Source organism: Lathamus discolor, chromosome 6 (assembly GCF_037157495.1).
Source record: "Lathamus discolor isolate bLatDis1 chromosome 6, bLatDis1.hap1, whole genome shotgun sequence".
Lineage (NCBI taxonomy): Eukaryota > Metazoa > Chordata > Aves > Psittaciformes > Psittacidae > Lathamus > Lathamus discolor.
In genome coordinates, this window is record NC_088889.1 from 91,711,530 (window position 1) to 91,731,636 (window position 20,107).

The window sequence follows — 20,107 nt, forward strand, 5'->3', positions numbered from 1 at the left end:
CGGGGAAATGGTTGGAGGATGCTGCTCTTCAGTCTCAAGTTGTGTATGCTTAGATGCTGCCAATGTGCAGTGCTATTCTTGAAGTAAATCCAGCCGTGTGTTTGTCACCGGAGAAGCTGTCCCCACCAAACTGTCCCTTGCTGTTAGCAGCAGGAATGCCACATGGATTAAACTGTTTGCCTTCAGCCACTCAGACCTTGTGAAGCTCTGAGCAGAGATGGTGACAATCACACAGGCAGGTCAGTGCTGAGGGAGGTCGTGATCGAGTCTTGTGCTATCTCAGGGAGTTCCACAGTGAACGTATACACATTGTGTGGATATCTCATGGAGAAATCTGGAAAGTACATTGACATGTCAGTAGAGTGAGGGGTTGGAAGTACGCTTACCTGTGACAGGCAGTACAGGTAAGCATAAGAGAGGAAGTACACTTACCTGTGACATTAGCTACACTTGGACACCCCGAGCTCACCACCACTGTACTGGCTGGGCAGAGCTGTTGGGTGGAGGACGCTGTGGTTTTCCCTTCATCCAGCACCGGGGTTTGGTGTGTTCCCTCACAGCTGCCCTCTGTAAGTTGTTTGACCTTCATCTGGCCTTGAAGGGTCCATGCTGCCAAGACTGAAGGGTACTTTGGAGCTGCAGTTGCCCACTGGCACAGTCCTGCCAAGCTGTGTGTGGGGTACCGGTGCTGTTAGCTGCTCCTGCTGGAGCAGCTTGACCTGAGGGCACCAACACTGGTCCCTTGGGATGCTAGGGCTGCTGAAGCAGGCAAGTCCCTGGTGTTCTGTGTGTCCTGTTCACCTCTTGTACTTCTGGGGCAAAACCAGAACATTTTTCTAAGTATAACGCTTAAATTTCCCATTGGAGTAAGATTTCGGGGGTTTAGTACTTAAGTATTTATTAAAATAGTTTAAATGCTTAAATAAGCTGATTTGTCAGAAAACCCTGTAGAAAGAGTTTGTTAGTAGTAGCATACTTTAGCCAAGATAATTTTGTTAGGAGTGATAGATATATTTCTACTTCCCAATCTGTGCTATTAAAGCTGCGTGGTTATGGGATAATTGAGCTTTTAATGGGGAATGAGTTACCACTGGAATGAGAAGAAATGCTGCCGTTACATGCTACATACAGATGTGTAAGAATATTGGCTTAGTCTTCAATTGGGGTTGCTGTTCTTATGAATAACTTTGTCCAACTTTCTCTCTTTCTGGGGGTGGGGGCAGTGCCAGAACAAACCAAGACCAGTGTAAGCCAGCCTCAGCCTGTCACCTCCAGCGGCACTTCCCCAGCAACCAGCACTAATAATAATGCCAAGCGGGCCCCAGCCAGCAGCCAGCAGCAGCAGCCCTTGCCTCGATACCCTCCTCGTGAAGTACCACCTCGATTTCGACACCAGGAACAGAAACAGCTTCTGAAACGAGGTCAGCAGTTACCAGTGATAGCTGCAAACCTGGGATCTACTCCTAAAGTATCGAACGGCCAGTCAGGAGGCAGCACTGTCGCAAACAAACAGCCAGTGACCAACGGAGAGGTGCCGAACAGCAGCAAAAAACAGCCAGGTGAGGGCAGGTACCGTGTGGTCCTTTGAACTCAAACAGTTTCAATTCAATTGTCAGTGAAATACTTGAGCTAACCTTTAAACTTTCCATGTAAGCTATGGCATGATGAGACATTGTCGTGTGTCGTAGTTTAATGTTAAACGCTGCAGGATGCTTCGGGCCATCCCTGTGCAAGTTGCATATAGAAACCTGAGACATCGTAGTTGCTTCTTGTTGCAAGTAGTGCACAGTGGATGTGTCTGGTTCTGAACAGGAGCCAATATGACCACTGCTCTGCTCTGAGTTACCAGTCTTTATCCTAATGATTGGTGCAAGCATGGTCGTGGTACGAAGTGCCACTTTCTGCATCCAGTTTTGATACAGATTTCCCAAGAAAGTGTCGTTCACTTAGTTCTGAACAGCATCTCTAGACTTCAGGGTTTTTTCTTCTTCCTATCTAGCAAGACAGACAAGATGCAGCTTGGTTGGAATACGAGAGTTGCTTTTTGCTAGTAGGTCAGAGTTTTTCTTTGTTCATCTACCTAAAGCTTGGTTGTCTTAGCAAATGGATCGACCTTTACCATTTACTATTTAATTAGAGTTATCCTTTATTATGTTGGCTTGTTACACATTCTCTTCAAATACCCTTCTAAGAGTAGTAAGCTTACCTGTAACATGCGTGTAATTTGCTGTTCAGTGAATGTACTGGCCTGCAGCTCAGACAATTTGGGGAGGCAATAAGGGCAGTCTAATTTAGGCTGGATAAAAAAGTAACCTTCTCCATAGGGACGTAGGTTTTCAAAGGGATTTGGTATTAATGCCAACACTTTATATGGTGGGCAAATACCTTCTTATTTTTGTACTTGCATGTTGATGGAACTTCTTCCCACAAATAGTTTCTTCCACACTCAAGGTTTGTTTCTCAATATTGGTGTTCTGTGCACCACAAGGGATGTGACTCCTGCTCCCTTCAGCTAAAAAAAAGAATGTTTCTGGAAAATAGCCATGATATTTCAAATTGTAGTTCAATTTTGAGCTGTTCTGATTACTTAATCTTGAAGAAGCACATTTAAACTGAAAGTAAACAGAGCATTGGAAGCAGCTTATCCCTGTGCCCCCTGAGTAATGCTGGGTATTACTTTCCAGTATTATTTTTGTCACATCCTGGGAGAACTCTTTACCACTCCAAGAAGTCATTTTTAAGTAGTTAATGTTTGGGGTTTTAGTTCACCTGTATAATTCTGTCAATAGTCAGGTTTAACGTAACCTTTTGTATACTTGCTTGCTTCTAAGATGCAACTTTTTCTCTAGCATATATCCTCTACTGGTGAAGTTACATGGTAGCCAGTAGTGATTTAGATAAAACCTCACAGGTAAACTGATTCAAGAATTATTACTCTTTATACAACCTGTTAAACCACCTCATTGTATCCAGAGGATCTCTTTGAGCATAGTGTCCTTTGTTGGGTTCCCATTTGTGTATCACATTCTTCCCAGTTTTGCTTGATTTTGTGCTGCTGTGGCTGGGGGGCCTTTTAGGCTGGGAGATGCCAGCGTGTCCCTGTGCCACAGTGCTACAGCGAGTGTGTGGAGACCTCCTTTACTGGAGTAGTTCTGTGGTTTGAAGAATAGGCTAGTTGTTTGTCCACACGTCGAGCTGGTAACAGAAAGGTTCTGGGAGCCTTTAGGGAGAGAAAGTTTGGCCAAAGCCCTTTCCCATCTTAAGAAAAGGTTTGCATTGTCTGCAGCATCCTATTGGGCCTTTGTTAGCTTGGTGCTGTGCTCTGGGGGACCAGGATCAGACAAGTGGGGCTGTGCAGCAAAGGTCTCCTGCCTTGGTGCCATGTGTCCGTATGCTTGGAAGAGCTCTTTCCTATAACCAGGAGTTCCCCGTTTGTCATGTGCTTTAAGAAATGTAGGGAAGGTGATAATGTAAAGAAAGTGCTTTTCAGTGCTGGATTTTTGTGGTGGTTTCAGACTCCTGTAACACGGAGGTGGCTGTAGTCCAGCAGCATGTGAGTGGCTTAATGCCTTCTGGCACCTCGGTATCTGAAAGGAAATACCACTGACATTTGCCTGCCCCAGTCTCACTCTCCAGTTCCTCTTTTAGCCTCCTTCTGGGTGCTCTCCTTGTTATCTTCGAAACTCAAAATCTCATTAAATTTGGCATGTCTGTAGATGCCTTCCTATTGAAAGAATATCCACATATAGGCCATTTGGGTTGACAGATTTTATACCCTTAACACAATATCTTTGAAGATTAAGTTCTTTATTTTTAAAGCATTATTTGATGGATATTGGGGTTGATCTGTATTTTAGGGCTAAAAGGAAAACTGTAGCTTCAAGTGTTGCAGTCAGAGTTGCAGGACTTTGTAATGGCTGCAGGAGTTTGATCTGTTATTCCTTGGCATACCCTGGGGTAGGATCAATCCCCAGTTCCAGCTGGGGCAGTAACTGCTTGGTAGGTGCTTTATGAAAGCTAGGAGCACCAGTACTGCTAAACTTAGAGTCTTCTTTTAACTGCCCTGGCCACACTAAGTGTTTTAAGTGTTTGGTATTGGAGAAGTTTTTAACTGTGTCAATGGTTCACATATGTTTTGTGTGGACAATCATCTCCTCTTCTGAAAAAGAACCCCTTTTTTTTACAAGTAAAGCTGAAGAAGGGGTAGTGCTGTGAGTTGTTCTTTTCTGCTGTTCCTAGGACGTTTGGCCTATCTCTTTAATAAAAACATGCAAGTGAAGCCCATGGCGTGCAGTACTTGTGAAAAAGATAGAGTCTGTACCAAGGTGGTTATTTTAAGAAATCTACATAAGTGGCTCTTGATCAGAACATTTTGATACCCAGCTCAGTTGTTTGTTTTGCTGATATTTCACCCCTGTATGTAAACTTCACATGAAAGGAAGGTCTTGAATGCTGCCTCAGCATGTTTGCCTCTGCTTTGTAACACATGGGGCTGGCCAGGTGGTTGTTCCACAATGAAATGATTTATACACTGAAATACTTGCCAGCAGTAATTGCTTACAACTGTGGGACAGAGCAGAATGGGAGAGCAGCGCTGGGCTGCTGGAGTTAGTCCAGTTGCTCAGAGTCCTGCTCTGGCGCAAGTGGGTCTCGTTTTATCCATGTGCATCTCCCAGCAGAGCTGCAAAATGATGTTACAGACAAAGCCTGGGGGAACAAAAGGTTCTTCCTGTAAGTTGAGGGGTTTTCCTTGGTCAGGGATCTGTAGTTAGAAGTGGTGGGGGCTGACTTCATTTTAGGAAACAGTGCCTTAAATATAACAGTTGTGGTCTCCAACTGTAGAACTTGTGAATTGGAAACATTCACTTTGATTTCATACAGTGCCTGTGGGACTCTTAGGAGGAAGAAGCTAGGAGAGAGGGCTAGAGAAAAGTTTGTTGTGCACACACTGGTGTTAAACCGGAGTTGGACTGTGTGTGGCTCCTCAGCTGAACCTCTCCTGAGGACGGGGTGCTAACACATGGGGTTAGAGCAATGAGTGCTCTGGGGGCTGTTGGTACTTTACCAGAGTAACACTTCTGTGACTGTCTTGCTTTTCTTTCCGTAGGCATGCCTCCCATTCGGGACTTGGTGAGCCACTCCCCTAACCAGTCAGGTTAGCTCTTTACATCTCCCCTTTGCTTTGCACTGCGTATCTTTGTAGTAGTTACATGTGTCACACAGTCTCGTCTGAGTGTTTTATTCATGTTTTTTTCCTTTGGCTTCTGTTTTCCAATAGCATGTGCTGTGTGAATGTCTGACACAAACCTTCCCTGTGCCATCGCATCCTACATTTGCTTAAACCTTTTCATTGTCTAAAATAACATCAGAATTCACACCAGAACGGATGTTTTGACTGTGTGGCACCTCAGCTTAAAAATACTAAGTATCCTCTATTTTTTACCTTTCTGCTCACATGTTGAATTGCCTCTTTGTGGTACTAAACTGAATAATCTGTGCAAGCCTGTGCTTTAGATTAGAGACATTGCACAGCACTGTGGAGGAAATCATGTCTGGGCCTTTCTGGTTTGAATGCTGAGTTTACACTGGGGTAATACCTGCAGCTCTGCATGTTCCCTGCTGCTCTTTGTCGTTGTGAAGAACACTGGCTGTTTATTTCTTCAGGATATTTTGGAGTAAATGTGCTATGTGAGGATGTGGGGACATGCATAGGAAACCACAGAATCCCAGGGTTCTGAAGGGTCCTCAGGAATCATCTGCTCCAACCTTTCCAAGCACAGCATGACCTAGACTAGATGTCCCAGCACCCTGTCCAGCGGATTCTTAGCAGTGTCCAGCGCTGGGGAATGCACTCTTCCCTGGGGAGGTTATTCCAGTGGCTGGTTGTTCTTGTTGTAGAAACTCTTGCTCTTGATCCTGTCAGAATCTCCCCAGGAGTAACTTGTACCCAGCACTCCGTATCTTTCCATGTGACCCTTTGTAAAAAGGGAGTCTCCGTCTTCTTTGTAGCCACTCTTTAAACACAAACATGAGGCTAAGGTTTCCCCTGAGCCTTCTGTTCTCCAGGCTGAACAGTTCCAGCTCTCTCAGCCTTTACTCACGTGTCTTCCCAGTCCTTGGATCATCTTTGTGGCCCTTCTCTGGACCCTCCCCAGCCTGTCCACAACTCTTCTGTATAGCAAGGTCCAAAACTGAACACAGTATTCCCAGGTGGGTCTAACAAGCCTTGAGTAGCACAGGTAGTGCTGTGGGGCTGTAGTGGCTCTAGCTCATGTCCCCATAAGGCTGCAGCAGGCACAGGGCTTGGGAGAACATTTCACATCGCATCTTTTTTGTTTTTTCCTTGAAGTTTTCATCCTTCACATTTTCCTCGAAGCCTGCTCTCAAGGGGAGGTGTTAAGCCTCCTTTCCTCATCCTCCCTCTTCCTCTGTGTCAGGGAGAGGAGAGGGGAAGCTTGTGGCATGGTCCCTCTTTGGGATCAGGGTTGGATGCAGCAGGACGCCATGCCCTTGCCCTGGCAGCTCTCCTGTCCTTTGCTTCAGTTAGGAAACCACTGCAGAAGCCAACAGCTGCAATTGCTCATTCCCGAGTTTGGAGTGCTTTAGCAAGGCACAGACTGGATTGTAAGAAGCTCAGGTTTATGTAATTTGTTTATGTCCAGGATTTAAGCAGCAAAAGTTCACCTGCAACTTCTGAATAGTCCTGGGGAGAAGCCCAGGCCTGGGCTGCTGTTGCCAGGGTTTGCTGGGCACTAAGGGCAGTATGTTGTCAGCTGGGATTTCTCAATGTTTATGGTGGTTTTGTGGTACCTGCCAAACACAGAACACCAGAGATTATCTCCTGCTTACTCAGTATTTGTATTCTTAATCTCAGACGTTCATGGGGTGTGGAGATTCCAGCAGGGAGATACCAGAACAGTGGTTCCCACTAGAAAGCACTAACACACGTTTATGTCGAGGAAAAACTGTCAGTCCGGGTAGTTCTGCATGCAGTGGGATCACTTTCTGCATGGCTGGAAATCAGTCATTACCTGCTCTCTGTGTATTGGCTCCTTACAAACTGTGCATCACATCTAAATTAGGATAATAGGTCTTTATTAAATACAGGGCTTCTGTTGTTGTGCAGTGAAGGTTTGTTCGCTGTTTCACTCTGTTCTGTACTCATAACCTGTGTCTCTTTCCCCATGTTGAATTTGGGCTGTTCGCAGCTGTACACTTCAGTGTTGCTTTTCCAGTTGATCTGTTACTGAGATGATGTTTTTAATCCAGATGTTTCATTTGTGCGGCTTTTGGTGCTGTTGATTCTCTCCTTCATGAGAGTGCAGACAACTCTTACCTTTGGTTAGTCTTTTAATACAGGTTAAATGACTTCTTTTCTTTAAACACCAGTGTGAGACTGGAGATCCTGGGGTTCGCTGGATTTTGCTCAGATACCGCAGTGGTTTTTCTAGTAACACATTAACAGGCAGGTCTGGGGTTATGTTCAGCTAAAGGAATGTCTCCCAGCCCTCCCAGGGGTACGTACGTTTTGAATAGCCCAAGTAAAGGCAAAGAAGGGAATATTACAAAGAAGTGTTGTTTACTTAAAAAACCCCAACTAAATGTTTTTATGTGCCGAGAAGCTGCTGCATGCGCAGCCATTGAGCGCGCACCAGTGTGGTTATTCTCTCAATGCAGGCAAATACAAAGTAAAAAGCTCCAGTGGCCTTTTGTACTTGTGTTCCTTTGCCAGCTTCATCACTGTGTTCCACACGCTTCACACTTCCATAGTCCCATCTTCTGCTGATGCTTTGATTAAGCAAGTCATGGGGGAGGTCTCTGCATAAAGCGTTGGACACCTGAGATGAGAATTGATGGTGCTTGTTTTGTACCAAATGTGCCCGTATTTACCATGCAAAGTGTGTAAATGAATTAAGGTCTGTGTCTTCCTGATTCCCACATCAGCTTATCTAGTGAAATAGAAGCAGTGATTCTTAGATAAGTGAGAAGTGTCAGTTCAGCCACTTAATCTGAGCTTCTGCAGGGCAGAACTTTAGCCTGGTCTTGTGGGGTTTATATGGGCTGTTGGATAAAAGAAAATCTCCTCAATAACTTAAGAATCCTTCTATGATGTCTTAATGAGGTGGGAAGGTGTTTCTCTAGCTCCTGTCACACAGCAGTTGGTGCTGCTAGGTCAGTGTAATATCCTGTTCAGATTTCTGCCTTTCCAAATATCTTTGATTTTTATGTAGTATTAAGGTTTAATATGGACATGTTTCTAGAAAGTACTTTAAATCCAGAGTATTTAAATACCCCAGCTGTTTCTCCGGGAAAGACAACCTGTACCTTCAGGAGTGCTGCTTCGTGCTCTTGTGAGTGCCGCTTTGCCTGCTGGTGAAAAGTGTTCTAGGTTGTGTGTGGGGCAGCGTTCTGAGCAGCAGTACTTACCCGGAAGCTTTCTCTGTCATCTTCAGGACTAGGGTGTTCAAATATGCAACAGGATTCTTGGCTTAGCACCTTTATGTGTTTATTTTCCTCTTCTGCTTTAATGAAGTAATAATACTAAATTTATAATAATGCTCTTGGACTTTCCCTCTTCCCTTTAGATCTGAACCACAGTGGTCTAGGATCCCATTATGAAAATTCTCACTGGGGACCAGTCTCTTCAAATAGTGACTCCAGCACAAACTGGGATAAAGTTATTGTAGACGGCTCTGACAAAGAAGCATGGCCATCAATCACTGGCAGTGACCCAGAGCTGACATCAGAATGTATGGACACTGACTCTGCCTCTAGCTCTGGGTCAGAGAGGAACCTCGTGATAATGGCTTCAGGGAGCACAGGTGGAGAAAGCGATGGCATTCGGAATGGCATTGGACATGGTTCTCAGAATAAGTTTGTGGTTGGTAGCAACAGCAATAATGTGGGCAATGGAAGTATTAATGGGCCGTGGGGCTTATCCCACGGAACCATAATAAGCACATGTCAAGTTTCTGTGGATGCTCCTGACAGCAAATCTGAAAGTAGCAACAATAGAATGAATGCTTGGGGCACCATAAACTCTTCATCAAATGGAGGGTTAAATCCAAGCACTTTGAATTCAAATGGCAACCATGGTGCCTGGTCTGTATTGGAGAACAATGGACATGCCCTGAAAGGGTCTGTAGGGAGTGGTAATCCTGGCACAAGTATTCAGTGCAGTACCATAGGTCAGATATCTAATAGTCAGAGTATTAACTCTAAGGTGGGTGGTTCAGCCCATGGTTCCTGGGGAAGCCTTCAGGAAAGTTGTGATTCTGAAGTAAGTGGTACAAGGAATGTTTCATTCAGTGGGCAACCTCAAAACCTTAACACTGAAATGAATGGACCAAATAACACTACTAACTTTATGACCTCTAGTTTACCAAACTCTGCTGGTTCAGTGCAGATTAACGAACTGCCTAATAATACAGGGCATGGGGCCTGGCGCGTGAGCACAATGAATCATTCTCAGATTCAGGCCTCTCCAGTTTCAAATGGCACTTCCATTTCTCATCTTAGCAATGGTGAGGCGAAAAATGGTGGATCTTATGGTACTACATGGGGTGCCTATGGTTCTAATTACTCTGGAGACAAATGTTCAGGCCCAAACAGCCAAGCTAATGGTGACACTGTGAATGCAACTCTAATGCAGCCAGGCATTAGCGGGCCTGGCAGCACTAACTTTCAAATCAATGGGAATAAAGGAGGAGGGGTGTGGGAGGCAGGGACAGTCAACTCCCAGAACATGCCATGGGGAAGTGGGAATGGTTCGAGTGCCGGCGGGAATAGAAGAGGATGGGGGAACCCTGCACAAAACACTGGCACTAACATTTCAAATGGGGAATGGAGTAAACTGCCCAGTAATCAGCATTCCAATGAAAGCGTGAATGGCAATGGCAGGAAGTTTACAAACGGATGGAAGTCTGCAGAGGAGGAGGACCTCAGCAGCCAGAGTCCTGCTGCTCCTCAGCTCACGGAGCAGAGCAGCGCGTGGACCAAAGCAGGTACAGCAGAGAGTGAGGGCAGCGCTGAGAGCTCTGGGTGCCATGAAGATCGAGCCACTGCGGAAGGACAGAACCGGGAGAGAAGGAAAGTCGACCAGCACGCGTTACTCCAAAGCATAGTGAACAGAACTGACTTAGATCCACGTGTCCTTTCCAACTCTGGTTGGGGACAGACTCCAATCAAACAGAACACTGCCTGGGATACCGAAACATCACCGAGGGGTGAAAGAAAAACTGACAATGGGACAGAGGCCTGGGGGGGCTCTGTGACACAGACTTCCAGCTCAGGGGGGTGTGTGGATAGACCTAACCCTAATAATAATGATACCTCATCTGTATCAGGGTGGGGAGATCCAAAGTCTGCTACAAGGTGGGGAGACTCCAAAGGGTCAAACAGCCAAGGGGGGTGGGAAGAAGATTCTGCTGCTACAGTAATGGTCAAGAGCAATCAATCATGGGGAAGTGGCAAAGAGGAAAAGTCATCTTGGAATGATGCACAGAAGATCAAACAGGGATGGGCGGATGGACAGAAGGCCAGCCAGGGTTGGGCAGTTTCTGCCGGTGATAGCTGGGGTGAAAACTCAAGAAGTAACCATTGGGGTGAGGCTAAGAAATCCAGTTCCGGAGGTAGCAACAGTGACAGATCAGTATCTGGTTGGAATGAGCCAGGTAAATCAAATTCTGTTTCCTGGGGAGGTAATAGTACAAACGCAAATACTTCTTCAGGATGGGATGAGCCTGCGAAGCCTAATCAGAACCAGGGCTGGGGAGACCCTCCTAAATCCAATCAGCCTCAAGTTTGGGGGGATTCATCCAAGCCAATCAACTCTCCAGAGTGGAACAAGCAAGATGTTGGCTCTTGGGGAGCACCGTCTGCCCCGAACAAGCCGCCCGGCTCGGGCTGGCTGGGGGGGCCGATGCCGGCGCCGGCAAAGGAGGAAGAGCCCACGGGCTGGGAGGAGCCATCCCCCGAATCAATACGCCGCAAAATGGAGATTGATGATGGAACTTCTGCTTGGGGGGATCCGAGCAAGTACAACTACAAAAATGTGAATATGTGGAATAAAAATGTCCCAAACAGTAGCAGCAGTTCAGACCAGCAAGCACAGGTACATCAGCAGCTACTGTCTTCAAGTGCCATGTCTAGCAAGGAGAGCAGTTCGGGTTCTGGTAAGGCTTGGTTTTATGCCCTGTTTTCTGCTAGCTGTAAACCGCTTCTTTTGTTCTTGCTTTGTGTAACAATATTTTAGCTTAAAGTGGAAAGGGGGGTGCCGGTGAAGTACCATTCTTATTTAGGAAAAACACCCAACAGCAATGCTCGTAGACATTGGTATTTTTACGCAGATTGGAAGATCTAGTTTTAAATAGCTTGAGGAGTTAAAGTAACCCAGCTCTACCTGAATTCTGGGATGTGGAAACAGAGGAAATACCTCCTAGTATCTTGAGGAATGAAAGTGATTTTCTTCATTTGATTCTAAACCAGTTAAAACCTAATGTTACCAAAGAGCCCACTCCAGGAGGGACAGAATGAAGGAGGATGGTTTATATGGACTCAAGATCAGACTTTCTGATCTTGTAGTTTCGGGAGCAGTGAATGATATTTGTAGATGAGCTTGTGTGGTGCTTATAAAGTATTTTGTGCTCTGTCTTTCAAGTGTGGAGAGGAGTAGCTTAAATATAATGAGCAGTTCTTAGGAACTTAACATCTTGGACATTTCTATTACCAAAATGGAATGTTTTACATGTGAAGTGTGTATTTTTATAATTACTTTTTAACAGCTTACAGTTATAATATGTATATGTGCACTAACATGCTTTTTATTGTGTTATGGCTCTAGAAAAGCAAAGCACTTGAGTTTCTTTAGGTAGCTTTTATAATCCTGTTTAAAAACATGCCAGTAACTCATACTGCTTTAAAAAGGTTGGGGAGAGCCTTCTACTCCAGCCACTACTGTAGATAATGGAACTTCAGCGTGGGGTAAGCCCATGGATACTGGTACTAGCTGGGGAGAGCCCATCAGCGATGCAGCAGGCACCTCTGGCTGGGGAAACACTCCTCTTGGTCAACAGGCTTCAAATAAACCCGGTGAGTGCTTCCTGTGTCATCTCTGAGGAAAGGGGATGGGGAAGCAGCTCTGCAGAAGCTTTATGTTTCTGAGAGCTTCTGATCTTGAAGTAAGGACCAAGCTAAGGTCTGTGTTGAGGGCAGTCAGTTGCTACTGAAATGCTGAAGTCCTGGGCTTGTTTTTTTTACAACCAGGGCCTAAATCTATGCAAGATAGTTGGTGTGGAGATGATATGCCATTGACAGGCAGTCGTCAGACCAGCTGGGAGGAAGAGGAGGATGTGGAGATTGGAATGTGGAACAGCAGTTCGTCACAAGAAGCTAACTCATCTTTAAATTGGCCACCGTACATGAAGAAAATGCCCACAAAGGTAATGAGGGGCCTGGGTTGAGGTTTCTGCACTGTTGGCATATCTAAAAGCTGAGTCAGAGCAGTGCTGCCCTGAGAGGGGCCATTAAGCTTTAATCTTCATTCATAATGTTCTATGATGTCATTTTAGCAGTAGGTGGTAAACGTCTTCTGAGCATCTCAGGAATTCCTTTCTGTTTTTAAGGGAATAATGAAAGGTGGAAATAAGCAAGATGAAACATGGATCAATCCATTCATTAAGCAATTCACAAATCTCGCTTTTTCAGTAAGTATTTGCCTTTACCTGGCTCTACTGCCTTCTTACAGTGCTGACTGTAATGCACAGGGAGTAACACGCTCAGTTGACTGGGGTTTGTTTTGTAGTGCTTTTCTCCTTACTTCTGTTTATCTCCCCTCTGTCACCCACCCCTTTGCTTTGAATCTTCATTATGAAAGCACCAGTTGGTTGATGAAAAGTGGTTTTGTGAACACCACCCTGGTGTTCACCCGGTACTCTGGGTTTTTACTTAACCTTACACACGTATTTTGGTGCAATACCTGTTTTCAGTTGGATACCAACTAAAGGGTTTTAAAAAGCATCTGATTTGTCTCTTTTTTTCCCCTTGCAGGTTTGACTATAAATAGTATTATAGGAATCTCTTTAGGTTAGCTTTTAAAAATACTACTAAATAATTATGATTCATTTTATTACTTCAGAGAGAATCACCAGAAGAAACCATACAGAGCAATAAGATGGACATGTCTGGAGGTAAGGCTAGGAGAGCCAGCCTGGCTTTTATTGCTTTCCTTCCCAGTGTCTCTTTTAGTTTATATCCTTCTGTAAATTACTTTTCAAAAACTATATATATCATATATATAGCTACAGCTATATATAGTTAAATATGCTTCCCTAAAGAAGAGGAATACCCTTGTAAAGAAAAAAACTGTGTGTGTGTGAGTAATGCTGCACACATGAATCACCTGGTTGCTCTAGTGATACTCCATATAAATCAAGCTGAGCTGACATGAAAGAGTGTTTTCAGGGTGTGGTGATTTTGCTTCTTGCAGTGTAAGTGTCTGGCCTGCCCTCGGGATACATCCTTCACTCCACACAGACACGTTCCGAATCCCACAGTCCCTCGTTGTGGTTCATTCTTGGAAACACATTCTCAGTTCTAGGAACTAAATTAATACTGAGTAGTTATTTCAGAAGTGTTTAAACCTGAGTGTGAAATGACTTGGGAGCAGTTCTGGTTTTATTTGAATCCAGTGACTGTTATGATTCCTCCAGCAAATAAAAACCAGCATAGTTCTGTAATACACTGATATTATAATGATAGAATTCTTACTTAAAAGTATCTGTGGCACGGTACTGTTTATTGGAGTTGCAGTCTTCTTACTCCAGTATCAAATTGGGTATTTTCACTTCTAGGTTCACAGTCTAATTGTGTAAAGAACTTGTTCTTTGAATTTTAGATCTGAATATTAAGGGGAAGCCCCATATTTAAATAATTTCTTTTTTCAATTTTGAGTTTAAAACATCAGTTTTGGAAGTAATTCTCTTGCACTGAATGCAGTGAAAGATTAAGTGGACCCTTTTTTACTGCTTGCATTTTGATCTTGTAGCTTGCCTAGAATTCATGAGAAGATAACTTCATACTTGCTTTTAATAAACACCAATACTGTACATTTGTGAAGGTTTTTGTTTGGTTGGGTTTTAGCTAATAGGGTTTTTTCTTTACCGAATCAAATTAAAGGGCTTCTGAAATACTACACGAATGTAGGGATGTGATAAAGCTACTGCTTCAAAGCCAAGACAATGATTTTTGCTTCCAAACCAGACACGTGGCGTTCACAACTGGAAACTCCCATTTGAACAATTAAACTTTCTTGGTTTTAAGAACTGAGAGCAACATTTTTGTGGAGTCCAGCAAAACCTGCTGACGCCGCGTGCTGATGCCAAGTTCTCAATTGTCTATACCCATTGATCCATAGTGTTTCCTTTCCCTTTTCAGTAAAGCCCAGAGAGTTCAAAGCTAAACTGGTGTTTTCTTTCATTAGTCTCTAGCTTGAGAGCAGCATCAGTGCAGCTCTTCAGAAGCACAGGCTGCTTGCTGGTGTCTGGAATACTGCGGGATCCTGCAGTGCTGCAGTCACCTCTCTTGCCTTTTCCCAGGGTTATTGCCAGATAAGCGGATGGAGATGGATAAGCATGGCCTCAGTGTGGGAGATTACAACCGTGTGGTTGGAAAAGGCCCTGGTTCTCGTCCTCAGATTTCCAAAGAGTCTTCCATGGATCGCAGTCCTTACTTTGATAAGGTCAGTAGGCGTCCCGCTGGTGGACGCTTGAAACTTCTTTGACTCTGCATTCAGAGTAGTTACCTGTGTGCTCCTTTTAGCTTTCTGCATTTAGTGGAGGGGAAAACCGGGGCTTTCTTGTTAATCCATAAGAGATGTTTGTTCTTTTTAACTTACTGATATGTAATACTAAGCACTTTCTGTAGCCCCTTTGCAGTACAAATGACTAACCTGATCTCTTTTGTTTTCTGCCTGTTTCCTGGTGGTGCTGGACTGTCTGTGACTCTTCCCTTCTGTTCCTGCCAATGGTTTCTCCCTTCTGCTTGCTTGCTGGCTGGGTGTTGCGCATCGGTTTGTCTGTCCCATCAGGATGGCATTGTAGCAGACGAGTCCCAAAACATGCAGTTTATGTCCAATCAAAACATGAAGCTTCCCCCTTCAAATAATGCACTACCTAACCAAGCCCTTGGCTCCCTAGCAGGGCTGGGTATGCAAAACTTGAATTCTGTTAGACAGGTAAGACTGTGTGCATATCCTTGGCATGTTACTTGACAGCATTTAATACCTTTTGATATAACGTCCTACCTATGTGATTGATATGTACTTAATTTCTAATGCAAATGCATAGGGGTGGGAGGAGCAGCAGAAGAGGGTTGCTGACACTCACTGTCCTTCCTTTCCGCAGAATGGCAATCCCAGTATGTTTGGTGTTGGTAATTTAGCAGCACAGCCCAGGAGCATGCAGCAGCCTCCAGCACAACCTCTTAATTCATCTCAGCCTAATCCACGTGCTCAAGTGCCTCCTCCATTACTATCCCCTCAGGTAATAAAGTACATAAAACATTCTGGGTGTAAACTACCAAAATGCTGCTTCAGAAAATTGGGGTTTGTTTATGGGTGTTGCTGATGTTTGTTCTGTCAATATATGAAAGGGCTTTTGGCGGAGGGTTTCAGAAACTAGGCAGCTGTTGACAGAGGTTATAATATCCTGCATCCAGTGTAACCGGTGGCATGTTACTGTCAGGCACTCTTCATTCTGGTCTGTTTTGCAGGTTCCAGTATCATTACTGAAGTATGCACCAAACAACGGTGGCCTGAGCCCACTTTTTGGCCCACAACAGGTAGCCATGTTGAATCAACTGTCCCAGTTAAACCAGCTTTCTCAGATCTCCCAGTTACAGGTAAGCCACCAGAGCTGGTCGCTCGGTTCTGTTTGGAAGTCTAAGTAGAGACTTCACATCAGCTCTAAACTATTCTCACAAACACCACCACCAAACACTGTCTCCTAGCGGTTGTTGGCTCAGCAGCAAAAAGCGCAGAATCAAAGAAGCATGCCTTCTGGTGGTCGTCAACAGCAGGAGCAGCAGGTAACAAACCCTTTTATTATTCACTTCTCTAGCTAGCTTTAAAATCTGTTCATTGTCTGAGCTGCCTTTCTTGTTAGAAATGCCATTAAAGTGTGCAAGAGTGAATGTAGTTTTGACAAGCTCTAATAAAAAGACTTAGCTTAAGGCTGGGCTCTGCTGCGCATAGGTGCACAGAGCACAGAGATGCATTTCTTGATCTTTCTTTAAATGTGAAAAAGCTTTTTGCCCATTTATATTTTAACCGCTCTGGTTTTTTTAAGGGTCGATCTCTTAGTATGCAGCAACAGATGATGCAACAGTCCCGTCAGCTTGATCCAAACCTGTTAATGAAGCAGCAAACTCCACCCTCTCAGCAGCAGTCACTCCACCAACCCTCCATGAAATCCTTCCTTGAGAATGTCATACCCCACGCTACTCCTGAGCTGCAGAAAGGGCCATCGCCAATAAATGCGTTCAGCAGCTTCCCCATAGGTGGGTTTCTCCACACTAACTTCATACAGTTAAATGCTTACAGAACACCCACCCTTTCTTTTCATTTGCCTGGGAAAACAACAGGGACCGTAATCCTGTTAGCGCTTACAGTTCTTACGGAAGTGGTAATTCTTTTGGGGCTTATCCAGTTATCTTTGTTCACCAAAGAACTCATGTCGCAAGTACACTTATTGCCTGAAGTGATTGTATTTCAGTGCAGATGCTGTACATTCTTAAAGAATGTCTGTCTGGTTTTCTTTCTTTTTTACCCTCTGGGTTCCAAGGATGATACAAAGTCCTTTTGCAGTTAGAATTCCTGGAGCTAAAGGACTTTTAGAAACGGAATCCATACAAAGAATCCATTGAAGTGCTCTCATTTCTTTGGATTTTAAAACCATTTCAATGCATCTGGAATTGCATAGGTAGAGCAAAATGTTCATTTCCCCTGTGGTGGTTTTGTCCTGGGAAGAAAGCTTTAAGCTGTTCATTTTTAAAGAATGGTTGTCTCATTTCAGGCAGAATGTCTGAACGTTTATATATACAAACATCTCCTGTTTCTTTCTCCCCGCATTTCCAGGCTTCTGTCCAATTTCTACTTCAGAAATTCCAGGCTTGTATATTTTCTCCTTACTTTAGGTCCCTTTGTAATGCTGTCTTATGCTTACTACAGCTGTTTACCATTTACCTCTGTTCCTTATCCCAGTTTATTTCCTCCAATTTGCTTTTCTTCTATTTTATCCTAATCTGGTCATTTCTGTTGGCCTGATTTCTTTGCATTCTCATTGCCCCTCGTAGAGCAGTCTGTTTGGTAGAGGCTGCTGCTGAAACCCTTGTGCTTACAGGTGGAGCTTGATGGAGGCAGAGCATTAGTGCAGGCCATGCTCTTGCCTTGCATGTGCCACACAGGAGTTTTGCTTATGGCCACTCTTAAGTTCAGGCTTCCTGCCTGCATGAGGTTCCTTTCTGTTTCATTTCCCAAGTTGAATTGTTGTGTACTTGTACTATTAGCTGCTTTCTCATCTGCAGTATATGAGACAGTTTCTCTGAGGCTTTTGGAGGTGCTGCTTTTCTGGCATCCACATCTGCTCATGCCTAAACTGAAAATCCCAACCAAACAAATGAAAAACCAAACCAGCTCCTCTATGGCAATGAGCAGCCCCTCAGGAGCACGATTAAGCACTGGTTTTCAGTGTTGAATGAATGAGTTTCTGGTAGAGATTTGAGACATTCCCTGGGTGTCTCTGGCCCTGAGTTAAAACATTGTAGTGGTTTATTTTCAGAGCTGGAGTAAACAGATCTGAAGGGCTAGAAAGGTAACCAGGTATGGTTGGGAATTAAGGATTCTTCCTGACCTGGAAAGGGAGCAGGCATGCCAAAGACCAGAGCATGGGCATAGTTGTCCAAACCCCCAGAATAGCTGGTGCTCATAGGTATTTGCTTTCATTTGAGTTGGCATTGTGTTGATTCCCTGGCAGATAAATGTTTTGAAATGGAGACAACAGCCTAGAACAGGCAAAGACAGGTTGTGTTTGGTTTCTTCTTACTGAGGTTTCACTGCTCAGTGTGAGGAGGGTAAATGGAGAGGGGACGGTGTTATTTGTGCGGTCTGAGGCTGGCGAGGTGTCTTGGAACAGCATGGGCAAGAATAGGAGTGAGGTTGTAACTGCAGACACCAGGACTTAACTTCTGCTGAACAGGGATGAATGCAGACCCCCAGTGAGACAAGTGTCCTTTCTAACTGAGTGTAGCTCCCCAAAGGGCAGTACCTCTGCTCCATCCAGGTGAGATCTGTGCTGCCGCTGGGCTGGTATTTGAGCTTCTCTGACTTCCCAATGGCTTCTTCCACTGTCCTTTTTGCATGAAGACATCAGCTGAGAACTTCGGGTGCTTTGCATTGCTTAGCTTAGCTTCTGTCCAGAGTAAGTTCACTGTGTTAAGTGCTAGAATGTTTCTCAAAAACAGAGACTTGGAAGCGTGAAAGAACCGTAGTAACATGCTCTTAAATGTTCATTAGGACAACAGGGGTGGTTAGCAGAAGAAAAACATTCAGCCTGTATTTCATAAGTTATATATGTTTCTAGGAATGAACTCGAACTTGAATGTAAACATGGATATGAGCAGTATTAAAGAGCCACAATCTCGCTTGAGGAAATGGACTACAGTCGACAGCATTTCTGTGAACACATCCTTGGATCAAAACTCCAGCAAACATGGTACGTGTTTCACACCTCACAGCCTGTTTTCACCTTCTGGCTCTCACACGCAGGTTTGCTGTGGTTAGGTCTGGAGGTGTAAATACTGTGTTGCTCATAGCTGTCAGAATTTGTATTGTCTTGTCTGTGCCAAACATGCTGCTCGTCTCCTGCAGCAGCCCAGAGCTGCCTGAGTGATTTTACCTACAGAAATGATGTTGTGATGGGATTTAATAGAAATGTACAGAATGCCCTTTCCAACCAGACTTGTCTTTGAGTGTGACTGCTGCTCCTAGCTTTACCTTGATCTCAACTGGAATGCTTCATGTCTTCTGGAACCAAAAGCTGCAGGTTTCTAGTTTGGTTCCTCTGACCCTGCTGGCCTTAAGAGGGTTTATGGGGATTTAACTCTGGTCATGTCTGACATTTCTGATTACAGGTTCTGGTTGTGAATGTGTATGTTTGCATTCCAAAAACAGGGAGAGCTTAGAAGGACAGACAAGTACCAATGCTATACTCAGTGTTGGAGGAGGCAGAGGACTTGGTTACGTCTTAGTTCGTCCCAGTAATCAGGATTCATATGACATTTAAACTGTTTCAGTTGCTTGAAATCTCATCCAGTTAAAATGTGAGTCTATAGCACAAAGGTTCTGTGTCTAAAGATAGCTATAAGATGTCTCCAGTCTCCTTTTACTTTCCAGTCTTGAGGTTGTTGGGATATTTATAGACTTGTCAGCTGCTTTACTACTGTGAATTGACTTGCTACCTTATGTGTCTAGTGGAGGTGTCCTGTCACTGCACCTCTGAACCTCGTCTGATTGTTACCCACAGCAGTCCGTGCTGTGTTACTTTAGCTGTGGGTGATGTTTTCTGAATGGCATCAGGAATTTGATTGTTTGAACTCCATATCACATCAAATCCCTAGTAAAAGTCCTCTGTTCCCTCAGAACCATAGAATGTCTTTGGCTTTGCTGCCTAATAACTTTTCAGCTTGTCCTTACAGGACTTGTACAGACTCTGTTTGATGCTGTGCTCTGCTTCCATTCATTCCTCTGTCTCCAGTGATTTCTACATTCGCTGTTTTGCCCTGCCAGGAATATGAGTAGGAGTTGCAGAACTTTGCAGTAGCTCAAGATCCTTCAGATTTGGTTAGATGCTTCTTCCAGGAGCCCTCCCATCACAGAATATTCTGTGATTCTGTTCACTACCCCTGCTAACCTGTTAGGTCTCACAGAAAGCTCTTGCCCTCTTGAATGGATGTTTAACTTATTAAATTTAAGTATCCTATTTGAATGAAATGATTTCATGATTCTTACATTTTCCTCCTGAATTATTCAGAGACATTTCATTTTAGATCGTAT

At 44.3% G+C, this 20,107-nt stretch overlaps 1 protein-coding gene across 4 annotated transcripts in view; it reads left to right on the forward strand.

Moving 5' to 3' along the window:
• Positions 1 to 20,107, forward strand: part of TNRC6A (trinucleotide repeat containing adaptor 6A) — a 47,356-nt gene that overhangs the window by 21,417 nt on the left and 5,832 nt on the right. For 3 of the 4 annotated variants that reach the window (XM_065684935.1, XM_065684936.1, XM_065684934.1), the window contains 13 exons: positions 1,224 to 1,559; positions 5,108 to 5,155; positions 8,586 to 11,174; positions 11,926 to 12,090; positions 12,265 to 12,440; positions 12,624 to 12,704; positions 13,136 to 13,187; positions 14,595 to 14,737; positions 15,402 to 15,539; positions 15,769 to 15,897; positions 16,006 to 16,083; positions 16,344 to 16,554; positions 18,636 to 18,767. In XM_065684935.1, coding sequence (XP_065541007.1) covers positions 1,224 to 1,559; positions 5,108 to 5,155; positions 8,586 to 11,174; positions 11,926 to 12,090; positions 12,265 to 12,440; positions 12,624 to 12,704; positions 13,136 to 13,187; positions 14,595 to 14,737; positions 15,402 to 15,539; positions 15,769 to 15,897; positions 16,006 to 16,083; positions 16,344 to 16,554; positions 18,636 to 18,767 — 4,278 coding nt within the window. The remainder of the gene's footprint in view (positions 1 to 1,223; positions 1,560 to 5,107; positions 5,156 to 8,585; positions 11,175 to 11,925; positions 12,091 to 12,264; positions 12,441 to 12,623; positions 12,705 to 13,135; positions 13,188 to 14,594; positions 14,738 to 15,401; positions 15,540 to 15,768; positions 15,898 to 16,005; positions 16,084 to 16,343; positions 16,555 to 18,635; positions 18,768 to 20,107) is intronic. The other variant, XM_065684937.1, reaches the window with a different exon arrangement.